The sequence below is a fragment of the Cydia amplana genome, chromosome 7, assembly GCF_948474715.1.
Source record: "Cydia amplana chromosome 7, ilCydAmpl1.1, whole genome shotgun sequence".
In the NCBI taxonomy this organism is placed as follows: Eukaryota; Metazoa; Arthropoda; class Insecta; order Lepidoptera; family Tortricidae; genus Cydia; species Cydia amplana.
The window spans coordinates 5,295,288-5,308,045 of NC_086075.1; the positions used below are offsets into that span (position 1 = coordinate 5,295,288).

The 12,758-nt window shown below is 42.3% G+C and overlaps 1 protein-coding gene across 1 annotated transcript in view; it reads right to left on the reverse strand.

The window, feature by feature from the left end:
* The window catches only part of LOC134649360 (angiomotin-like), a 40,030-nt gene that overhangs the window by 23,820 nt on the left and 3,452 nt on the right, over positions 1 to 12,758 (reverse strand). The window contains exons 4-7 of the mRNA XM_063504075.1: positions 6,331 to 6,485; positions 926 to 1,130; positions 240 to 357; positions 32 to 140 (exon numbers count right to left, since the gene is read on the reverse strand). Of these exons, the coding sequence (XP_063360145.1) occupies positions 32 to 140; positions 240 to 357; positions 926 to 1,130; positions 6,331 to 6,485 (587 nt within the window). The remainder of the gene's footprint in view (positions 1 to 31; positions 141 to 239; positions 358 to 925; positions 1,131 to 6,330; positions 6,486 to 12,758) is intronic.

The following is a 12,758-nucleotide window of genomic DNA, read 5'->3' on the forward strand; positions in this document are numbered from 1 at the left end:
CACCTCTATGGCCAAGTGTTTGAGTACTTACCCAGTAAGGTCCGGCTGCGAGCGACTCAAGCTAAGCTTCTCCTTGCTAAGCTTGTTGGGTTTGCCCTTCGCTTTCCGCTCGGTGGGGCCGCGCTCCGCGCTCGGCGTGCCTGCCACCTCTATGGCCAAGTGTTTGAGTACTTACCCAGTAAGGTCCGGCTGCGAGCGACTCAAGCTAAGCTTCTCCTTGCTAAGCTTGTTGGGTTTGCCCTTCGCTTTCCGCTCGGTGGGGCCGCGCTCCGCGCTCGGCGTGCCGGCCACCTCTTTGGCCAAGTGTTTGAGGACTGATGATTGGTTGAGGAAGTCGTCAGGGATCTCGGTTATTTCCTGTTAAGTTAAAAAACGCTAAGATTTTTTTCCTAGCCGCATCGTTTTGCAATCATCTTCAAGTAACACACGAGGTCTGAGAAATTGTAGGAGAGCCCAGAACTCATGAGTTGCGTTCTCGCGCGCGAGTCCATACTTGAAATCGCGCTTGATGTATGGAGCCTGGTGTCAGTAGAAAAAGGCGGCAATTTTAAAAAATGTAGACGCTAAGGGTTATCGCCCCATAGAAAATTTGAATTTCGCGCCTTTTTCTACTGACTAAGGTTTTTGACTGACTATACTAGCTCTATTTTCCCCCTGTTTTCGTTCGTCAACAGTAGAGATCTTGCGTAAATATGATGTTGCCAAACATTCAGTCTTCATACCAGTAGGAATCATGGTAAAGAAAAAGAATCCCCTTATATAAATTCATTTAAAACACCCAGTATTTTCCTACCTAGGTACCTCCTTATTAACCTATTGGTTAAATAATGGGTCTAACAGCCCCAAAATACCTATTTAGTAGAACAATTCTCAGCTATTGAGATTAGTGAAAATTTAGTAATATTTCCAAAACTGTTCCACTAACCTGAACGGAATGATCGGGTGGACTAGTGTAGATCCTCTGCCCACCAATATCAATGTAGTTGGCCGTGGTGGTGACCGCTTGTTCCTTGTGGACTTTAGGCAAGGGTATGCCGCTAGGCTTTTTGGTTTCAGCCTTCTTTAACGTGTGGTACGGCGAGGATTGAGTTGTGGTGTGCTTTACTTCGCTGCTGGTTCGTTCGTGTTCTCTGTGGAACGTTCATTTGTTAGTTTCATTGAGAAACAAGTTTTGTGCGAACGAAGTCTATTCAAACTCGTCCGTAAATCAGGAAGATATTAAGGAGATTCGAGATAGGATTCGTGTGAGCCCCAATGAAGGTTCAGATGGGTGTAGTACTGAAGCCCTCAGGTTATTGACTTTTTGCTGCAACGCGCACGAATCCTATACGTCTCGTGATAGACGTGATTTTTATCGCCAAAGATAGAGACAGTAGTTTATATGATTCTCTATAGTTAAAAATATCTTATTTATTTTATCACTGGTCGTTTCAGCTATTGAAGACGGTTTACGCTATAACCAACTGTTTTACAGCGTAAATCTCCCCGCACGGGTTACAGAAAACCTTAACAAATTACGCACCTAAAACTACATGAAAATCCATTCAGTAGTTTTTGAGTTTATCGCGAACAAACATACACAGAGACAGACGCGGTGGAGGACTTTGTTTTATATTAAAGAAGAAGAAGAATACTGCTACGAGACTGACATGGGGCCCGTTTCTCAAACGCTTGTAACTTATAATACAAGTGGAAGTCCCTTATGGCTACTGTAGGCGACGGGACCTACCAACCTCCGTGCTGCGCGCGTGCTGGCCGGTAAGGATGCCGCGGCCAGCGCGCGCGTCTTTTGTTTTTAAAAAAGTATTTTTTTCTCTGAGTTTTCTTTGCGAATGGAATAGCGTCTATGTTTTGTGTTTGCACATTATTTGTATTTAAATGTGTAATTTGCTTCTAGTTTGTATATATTCTGTGTAACTATATGTGCTGTGTAAATACTGTGTAAAATAAACTGTACATACACACTTTTACGCGTATTTTTCGTCATCGGCGGCCCGACATCCTACAAAAGTGGTCAACTTCGAACCGGATCAATATGTTTACGACACCACCAGCCGCAATGATGAAAACACGTAGTGCTGCGCGAAAAGAGTTGCAAGTACCAATATTACACAGTACATTTAACATGGAAGGTAACAAACAACCGTCGCTGCGTAGCAAAAGTAAGTCTCTTTCTATGTCATCCTCTATTGAGACCAGACGTAAGCGGCTTGAACTAGAGGCAGAGAAACAAAAAGCCGCTATTCAGTTGCAGCTCATCGAGAAACAATTACAGGCGGACTTAGCCGAGTTAGATGAAGAGAACAATAGTAGGCAACAGTCATATGCGGGCTCTATTAGCGATGTCAAAGACTGGCTCGACACACACGAACCACCGCAGCAGGAACTACATGAGGAGCAGCAAGACCACACTAATGGTAATAACTCGGTCGAGCTGCGCCAACCGGCGTTTGTCGCCCATACTCCTGCCGGTAATAAGTCGTCCGCGAGCACACATGAACATGACAACGTAGCCGCCGCCTCTGTAAGTAACATAGAGAAACAAAACTACCGCCAGTCGGCGGTAGTCACTGCTGATAGTGTCGCGATACTAGCGAGCGCTATCAAAGACTTAGCCGTTGCCTCTGCTAATAATAAACCGAATGCAAGTCTACTTAGCAGAATTAGCACTTCGCGAGACCTACCTGTGTTCTCCGGAGACCCGATGGAGTGGCTACAGTTTAAACAGGCGTACATGCAGTCAACAGAGGTGTGCGGTTTCAGCCCGGCTGAGAACATGTGGAGGCTAAGGAAGTGTCTACGTGGTGCTGCAAAAGATGCTGTGTCAGCTCTTTTAATTAGTGCTTCCTCGCCCGACAAGGTCATCGCGACATTGGAACTTCAATTTGGTAATGCTGATACGATTTTATTCAAATTGATGAACGATATAAAGAAACTTCGCCCAGTATCGCCCGAGTATCACAGTGAAATCGTTGCATTTTCTGTGAAAATACAAAACTTTACTGAAGCGATACGCGCAGTTGGCCGCGAAGTTTATATGCATGATGTGACTGTTACATCAATCGTACTGTCTAAACTTCCACCAGTGCTGATTTCTAAGTGGTCCGATTATAGTTTTGTACAGATAAAGGCAGGCATAAAACCGCGATTGGAGATATTATCTGAATTTCTTAGCCTAGAAGCGGAAAAGATATCGGCCACAGCGAACGCAAGTTTAATGTGCACTATGAATACGCAACACAATAGCAACAAACATGTCACTCGGCCGCAAGCTGTACTAGTGCAAGCAGACAGCCAGATGAACCGCAGTACTATTAACGTAAACTGTCAGTATTGTAAAATGTCTGCACATAAACTGACCGAGTGTAAGAAGTTTAAGAAGGCGTTGCGTAAGGATCGCTGGCGATATGTTAAACGCTCTAATGTTTGCTTTAAGTGTTTGCAAGCTCGTCACGGGGCCGAATCCTGTTCCGCTCCCGTATGTGATGTAGATAACTGCGGCGGCGACCATCATCGGTTGCTTCATTTTGTTGGCCGCAACAGCGCTGATTCACCGAGCACGGACTCGATCGAAACTTCGACATCGGCGCCGGCTACTACACCTATCGCAGAGACCGTAAACCACGTGAAGGAGACGGACACTAAAGTGTTTTTGAAGGTAGTGCCAATTAAAGTACACGGTCCTAATGGCGTTTTCAGTGTTAACGCATTTATCGACGACGGATCTTCGGTAACGATGGTTAGCCGCGAACTCGCCGCCCGCGCGGGGTTGCGCGGCTGCCCTCAATCTATGCTCGTACGTGGTGCGTGGAAAGGTGACGACTCAGTGCATGACACTACAGTGTATAATGTCGATATATCTAGTGAAAATGATGAAGTGTTTAGTATTAAGGCTCGTGGTGTAATAGATTTGGATTTGCCAGAACAAAATGTATCCCATATTAACCTAGAAAAGTATTCTCACCTTAGAGCACTAAAAAATAAGTTGTCACAAAATGTTGATATGAAGCCCGAAGTGTTAATAGGGCAAGATAACTGTCATTTGTTTATTCCTTTAGAGGTATGTGTAGGTAAACGTTATGAGCCGTTAGCTACCCGAACACCCCTGGGTTGGTCCGTGCATAGCCCAGTGCGGGTTCCGCACGTAGAAAGCTCAGCCATGCAAGCACACACGACGCTGCTCTTGTCCGGCGCACCTGTGGTTGAATCTGAACTCGGCCTCCGCGAGTTGCACGAGGTGGTGAGGCGCTCTTTTAGTATAGAGGCCATGGGTGTTACAGGTAAGCCAAGGCAGAACAGCGACGACGTGTCCGCCCAAGCAAAGCTTGAGCAAACTGCGACTCTCATTAACGGTAGGTGGCAAGTAGGATTACCTTGGAAGGACGACAACTGCAAATTACCCGAAAGCTTTCCTATGGCTTTCAAAAGGCTACAAGGTGTAGAACGAAAAATGGCTGCAAATGAAGAGTTTGCTCAAAGGTATCGCGAACGCGTTAGCCATTTACTTGATAATGACTTTGCTAGGGAGATGGAGGAGCCGCAGCTGACGCCAAAGACCTGGTACCTTCCTCATTTTGGGGTAGATAACCCAAACAAAAAGAAACTCAGGCTCGTGTTTGACGCGGCCGCTAAATGTGAAGGTATGTCACTTAATGATCACCTACTTACAGGGCCAGATTTACTTTCGTCTCTGTTCGGAATAATGCTTCGATTTCGTGAGAACAGAGTGGGAGTGACTGGAGACATAAAGGATATGTTTTTAAGGGTAAAGATTAGACCTGAAGACCAAGATGCTTTGCATTTTCTATGGAGAGGTACGCCTAATGAGCCCGTGAAAACATATTCTATGACTTCACTCATTTTTGGCGCCAATTGCGCACCTTTCATTGCGCAATTTATAAAAAATAAAAATGCGCTACGGTTTGAATCAACACATCCTTCAGCCGTCGCTGCTATTTGTGAGCAGCACTATATGGATGACTACATACAAAGTCTACCGGACGAATCTACCGCGATTGATATGGTAAGGGATATAATTAATATTCACAAAGAGGGTGGGTTCGAAATTCGGAATTTCACGAGCAATAATTTGGATGTGTTGAAAAGTGTGCCTACCGATGCTCTAGGCAACGCCGCTGTGAAATTCAAAATAGGTTGTTTTAATGATAACGACTTACATCTCCGGAAGCAATGGCGCAAGTCACAGCTTCTAGCAGATATGTTTTGGCAGCGATGGGTCAGAGAGTACTTGCCGGTTTTGATTCCACGTCAAAAATGGAACCAAGAACAGAGGCCTCTGCAGATAGGTGACCTGGTGCTGATAGTGGATCCTGGGGCTCGCCGAAACGTGTGGTTAAAAGGTGTGGTAAGTCAAGTATTCCCTGGAACAGATGGTCGGGTGCGCATGGTTGAGCTGAAAACTAAGTCGGGAACGTTGAGGCGTTCGGCAACACGCGTTGCACGAATTCCAATAGTAAATGAGTGCTGAGCCAGCACTGGGGTGGGGAATGTAGGCGACGGGACCTACCAACCTCCGTGCTGCGCGCGTGCTGGCCGGTAAGGATGCCGCGGCCAGCGCGCGCGTCTTTTGTTTTTAAAAAAGTATTTTTTTCTCTGAGTTTTCTTTGCGAATGGAATAGCGTCTATGTTTTGTGTTTGCACATTATTTGTATTTAAATGTGTAATTTGCTTCTAGTTTGTATATATTCTGTGTAACTATATGTGCTGTGTAAATACTGTGTAAAATAAACTGTACATACACACTTTTACGCGTATTTTTCGTCATCGGCGGCCCGACATCCTACAGCTACCATCAGTTTGGCAGTGACATAAACGCCGTCGAGAACGTAATTTATTTTCTATTCATCTCGCTCGTACTCGCATATTAGTACAAACGAGATGTATAGAAAGTAAAAACGAAACGTACGATTTACGTTCTCGATAGCGTAAATGTCAGTTTTGACACTGTCAGTGACTCATGGTACGCCCGCCTTTCTAACAAAAGCTGTCAAAAAGTGACATCCGCTTGCTTGTATTATATATATAGGCCATAGACTAGGAATCCTCTAGACTGAGCATAGTAACGCTACCCCCTCTGCCATTTATACGGTAGTTTTACTCCATCTTCGAGTCAATCCCGTGCCGTGATTGGACCGTGTCTTTGAACGGACCAATCACGGCACGGGATTCGCTCACCTCGTCCCCCCGCACCCCCGTATTTTTGGCAGCATCGGTTTCATGAAATAATTGCTCTAAACTCAGTCTAGAGGATTCCTAGTCTATGATATAGGCCCACGCTCTATATATGCTTACAAAAAACCAAGAACTTACCGAATAGGCGTCGGCCGCGCCGGCCACGGGTCGTCTTGGTTGTGTATGATGAGCGTGTTGTATGATGAGGACGACACGTCGAGCGAGCTCCGGTTACTGTTACCGCCGCCCACGGACTCCTTCAGGGAGTTGCGGTTACTGCCGGTCACGCTTTCCTGTACAGAATACCATTAGCCTCTAGCCACCCAGACGTCAAAGCTTGCCAATGAAAATTCAACTTTGACTTGTCAAAAATAAGATTCAAATTAGAATGGAACAGGAGGCCTTTTTATAGGTCTCGGGCGGCTAGAGGTTAGGGTTTAGTAACATCGCCCACACTGTTAACTGTACATGTGTACATCGGTGGACCTTATGCCTTTTGTAATAAGGTCCACCGATGTACAGTGTTGCTGTTCGTACTCATTTATGAGAAGAGGTCAGTCTATAGCTCTCTCTTTCTCTCAATGGGGTTGGCAACTGTCATAGGCTTGTATAGATGGCGCCAGCATATGTTTTTCCTGTCTCTGGTTTGGTTTTATGATATTTAGCTTAAAGGAGGACATAGGACTGACAGATAAAACCTATGGTGGCGCCATCTGTACAATACTTCGACCGGCCAACCCCATTCTCTGGAGATGCCGCTTTAATAACGCATTCACTGCCAGTGCGAAATGTGCCTACGAGCTGAAAGCCCGCCTAGCGGGTCCCTAGCAGTGAATGTGTCAACGTTGCGAGAGATGACATGTGCGCGCCAATAGTTTCACGAAAGAAGAGGCGGAAGTCCGCAAAAAAGGGGGGACTAAGAGTGGAAAGCTAAAGCTATGGGTGAATCAAAAGTTTATCATTAGTTCCTAACGTCTGGACAATCAAATATTTTGTAATATCCTACTAGTAAAATCAGTTACTTTTTTAGAACTGTCAAAACGATTTGCTAATATGGAATTTATATGAAACATTACATCGTGACGTCACGGTCAACTTGCCTACTTTTTATATGTGACGTTATTTATGAAAAGGGACCTTATTGTCGATGGCGCTTACGCCATTATTAACGATGCTCCGATATAAATACAATGCCGTGCGACGCTGTGCGGCGTAAGCGCCATCGACAATAAGGTCCCTTTTCATAGATAATGCCCCATACTTCTATCTGATTTATTAAATAGAACTAGTGTTTAATAATAATTTCTATCTGTGTTTTTCTAATAATGATCTGGTGCTTTATTTATTATTTTAAATAAAGTATAATAACCAGTGATCGTTAAATTTCCAGCAATTTTGGTGCAGCATAATAAAAATAAAGCATTTTCTTTTAAAAAAATCTAGGGAGAGGATTGGTTAAGGTTAATATTACTGTTATTAACCCTATTTATCTATTCCACCTAGAGTAGGGCATACAGATGCTTTTAACCAACAATGGCAACAATGCTGCACAAAAATTGCTGGAAAATTAATGATCACTGATAATAACCTATTATAAATTACCTTCCTGGAGTCTGGCGTGCGCAACGGTTACGTTAAGACGCGTTCCTTTGTTTACATTTTTGTAATACCGATTTTTTGTGTTTTGCTGAGAGGATTATAATTTGGAGTGTGTTTAAACTGATTATAATGACTTTAGTAGTGATAATACGTGGAAAACTAAGTTAATTATTAGTTTCTTCGAGTAAACACAAATAAGTGGTTTTGTCGATCTACCCTCAATTTGTGATTATGAGTGATTCGGGTGAGGAGTCGGCCCCGCAGCCGGCCTCGGGTCCCGAGATGTCCCCAGAATCAATTAGGAAGGTTATCATGGGCTCCGAGGGCTCCTCTCCTCAAGAAGAAGGTGCAATGGACTTGCAATGGGATGACGGAGATATGAATGTCGGTATTGTCGGTAAACAACGCGTCGCGGAGCCCGAGCTAGACGAGCAACGAGGCGATAAGCGACGGTTAGAGGGGGAGGAAGGTGTTGATGATGATGGGTTTACGGTCGTAAATAGGCATAAACGTAGAGATGTACGTCCCTCCCCCCCTTCGACTAGTCCTCTACCGAAGTCTGACGATTTTGACGAAATTATCTATGAGGTTTCAGTTAGCTCCAAAAACGTTCTTCCAAAACAATTGGGATTTGCAAAGATATTGTTGAGTCATAATGTGCAGGGCGTCTTAAGAGTAAAATATAGGAGTCCTTTCAAATTACTGATCAGATTTAATACCAATACTAACGCAAACAGTTTCTTGGACAGTGAAGTTGTGAAGAAATATGAGTGGATTTGTAGAAATACTAACGAGTTGCCATTCTGTTACGGGGTAGTCAGAGATATAGATTTTGATGTTGATGAAAAGGACCTAAAAGAAATTTTTGTGTGTGATACAGATACAGAGATTTTATCCGTCAAACGTTTAAACAAAAGAGATGAGCAGGGTAAGTGGGTAAAGTGTGAAACCGTACGTATTTGTTTTCGAGGGTCAATCATGCCCAATTATGTAAAGGCGTATGGATGTCGTATGGCGGTAGAATCGTATAAGTACCCAGTCACGCAATGTTCGAAATGTTGGCGATTTGGCCATGTCAGTAATTTTTGTCCATCCAAGGTACAAATCTGTCCTAAATGCGGAGAAAAACATGAAAATTGTGAAACAAAGAAATTCCAATGCGTGAACTGCAAAGGGAACCATTTATCCTTGATGAAAAGTTTATGTCCCGCGTTTCTAAAAGAGAGATCCATTCGCATATTCATGGGGCAAAATAATTGCACATATAAAGTAGCATTAAAGAAAATTAATGACGAAAAAAAACAGAATATTGATGTAAGCAGTGGCTTCCAGGCGAGAGAAACTCTGCTACTGAATCCGAATCCTCCAGTATTGTCAACCGGGGAAACCTCGAAGCCTGCTTATAGAGATATATGTGTTGGGGCTTCAGTTAGTAATTTTAATACCCAAGAACAGCATCCTGAAAGCGAATTAGAAGAAAGTGAACCTCAAACTAAAAATATGGCAAGCAAAAATAAAAAGCAAAGTGACAAAAGGCGCCGAGAATCGAGGAGAAGAAATAAACATAATATGAGTGCCGATGAATCATCCGAAACAGAAAGTACCCGTCCTCCAGGTCCTCCAATTGAAGTAGTCCCCGTTCAGCAATCTCGAAGAACTCGTCAAGAAAGAAAGTCCTTAATAGATAGGTTTTTAGACAAGATAAAGGAAGCAATGTCATGCGAGGGAGATCTTGAAAATAAAATTAAGGTATTTATGGAATTTATCTGGAGTGAGGTTAAGAATTTTGTTCAGAAATATTTTACTATGGAGATGTTGTTAAAGCTATTTGGAAATTACAATAATGGACAGTAACACAATAAAAAAGGATTTGATAAGTATCTACCAATGGAATGCAAACAGTTTAAAACCTAAAGCTCGAAACTTTGAACTATTATTACTACAAGATAAAATCCATATGGCATTTGTGAGTGAGACTTGGCTGTCTACTGAAACTACTCTTAAATTTAATGGATATAACGTAGTAAGAGCAGACAGGTCCGATTCTTATGGTGGCCTGTGCGCCATCATACACAGATCAATAAAATTTTCACATAGACCTTACAATGTGACTAATTCTCAAATGCAAGTTATGATTATAGAAATATTTAATATTCCTGGCCTTAAACATATTATATCGATATATTGCCCTCCCTCCGTAACCACTAATCAGCATGATTGGGACTCAATCTTCAGTTCTGTTAAATTAGAGTGTCTAATATTAGGTGATATGAATGCTCATCACGCCCTATGGTCATGTAAATCCGGTCGGAGAGGAGAGGCGGTGTACAAGGCTATGTTTGAAAATGATTTCGTGTGTCTAAACGATGGTTCACACACACGCAATAAATGGGTTAATGGCAGCCTGCAGACATCTTCACCTGACATCTCATTCGCTTCAACGGACATTGCTACCAATGTTAGCTGGCAGACTTGTAATGAAAATTTAGGTAGTGACCATGTGATAGTGAAAATGAACTGTGGTTATATTCGATCTAAAATGTTTACCAAGAAGAGGAATTATAAAGAGGCTAACTGGGCAGAGTACAATAAAGAAGCAGATACAGTGTTTGATGTTTCAGTGAGTGATGACGTGGACGTTCAAACTAGTTATGATATATTTATGAAAAACATCCAATCATTAGCTGATAAACACATCCCCTGGATCAAAACAAGTGAAGACCCTGCATCAAAATTTCGACCTAAACATTATTGGAATTCAGAAATATCCAAAGCTGTAGCAGAAAGACGTCTAGCCCTGGCAAAGGTGCGACGTAATCCTACTCCATCAAACCTTTCTTGCTGGCAAACCAGGGTGTCAAAAGCAAATGAACTAATAAAAAGGGCTAGCTCGAAAGCGTGGAAAGATTTCTGTACGAGTATTGACCATGAGTCATCAGCTACTATCATGTGGAGGAAAATGAGATGGATGAAGGGAACCTCGGAAGGGCGTGCTGGAGTTGATCCCGACAACGCCAGGAGTCTGCTTCACTCGTTGACCCCGGATAGTGTTGCTGAACCGGACCCGTCCTTTTCTAGTGTACAATCTTCTGTGTTAGAAATCCCAATTACTCTCCCTGAATTACTTAATTGTTTAAAAAAGAAGGATACTTCTCCAGGAGTTGATAATATATCTTACTCTATGATTTTTAATCTTTCAAACAATGGTAAATTAATGCTGTTAAAAATATTTAATCTGATAATTCAGACCGGGGTTGTTCCGGATCAGTGGAGAGATGTCCAAATAGTTCCTATACTTAAGCCGGGGAGGGACCCCGGCTTACCATCTTCTTTACGTCCGATTTCTTTAATGTCTTGTCCATGTAAAATTCTACACTTGATTCTTATGAAGAGAATTGAATGGTTTGTGGAAAGTCGGGGTCTCCTTCCCAGCTCATCAACTGGCTTCAGACGTTGTCAGTCTTGTTTGGATAATTTAGCTTTACTTACATCTGATATTCAGCAAGGATTTGGTAAAAAACAACCTACTGTGGCTTGTTTTCTTGACATCGATAATGCATATAATAACATAAATATTAGCTCATTAATCAACATTTTACAAAACATAAGCATAGGTAATAAGATATGTAAATATCTATGGAATTTCCTTTCTAATAGGCGTTGTAGAATTATTCTGAATGGTGGAGGTAACCCTTTAATTAGACATACACACCGAGGATTAGCCCAAGGAGATCCCATTTCTCCTCTTTTATTTAATATCGCAACCTTGGAAATAGGTAATAGTATTAATAATGTTTGTATCTCACAATATGCCGATGATTTCGTGTTGTATAAAACTGTGGAAAGAGGGCGCACTTCAGATACAGTTAGTGATCTTCAACTCTCTATTGACCGTTTGATTGGATGTCTAGAGAGAGTTGGCTTGTATCTGTCTGAGAATAAATCAAAAGTATGTGTTTTTAAAAGATCACGAAAAGATGTTAATGTTAATATAGTTGTTAGTGGCAAGTCTCTCGAGGTGGTTCGTAGAGTTAAGTATTTAGGATTATGGTTGGATTCATCCTTGATATGGGGGCTCCATATAAAAGAGCTGTGTGAAAGAAATTACAAACATATTAATATTTTAAAGGTTCTAGCGGGAAGGTCTTGGGGAGTTCATCCTAAACATCTCAGGCGCCTCTATATATCTCTCTTAAGAAGTCGCCTGGACTATGGTAGTTTTATTTATGGAAGTTGTGCTATTTCTCATTTAAAGAAATTAGATATTTTACAAAATAGAGCTCTGCGTGTGTGCGGAGGCTTCATACGCAGCACTCCTGTTATAGCTATGGAAAGTGAACTCTCCATTCCTCCTCTGGTTGTGCGTCGTTATTGGTTGGGTTGTAGATTTTTACTAAGAATAAGATCAAGATCAAACCGCCCCATTGTTTCCGCGTTACAGAGCATTTTGGCTAAGCGTAATCTATTTTCTGATAAAAATTTTCCTTTGTTAGCTAACATTTATGATGAATGGAAAGATTTACCTGTGCATCACTGTGACAAATTGGATATGTACTCTTTGAACACTTGGGTGTCCTCAGTCGACACCAGGTCATGTATATTGGATAGCATTGAATATATTGATGTCCCTAAGCGGCATCAACAGAATGAGGCGTTGAGAAATTCTACATTGAGAGTGCTTACTGAGCAGTATATCCAATTTTATAAATTATACACTGATGGTTCGAAGAGTGTACAAGGTGTTGGAGCAGCTCTGTTTGATCCTCAGTGCAATGTTTCACTCATGTGGAAGCTGCATGATGACGCGTGCGTTATGCGAGCTGAACTTGTAGCTATTAAAGAAGCTTTGTGTTATGCAAAGAATCTAGCTGATAATGCTCCAGTTGTAATATTATCTGACTCAAAGAGTGCACTTCAACACCTTAATAGTTGTGTTTATGGACAAAGAGGCATGCCTGTCGCATATG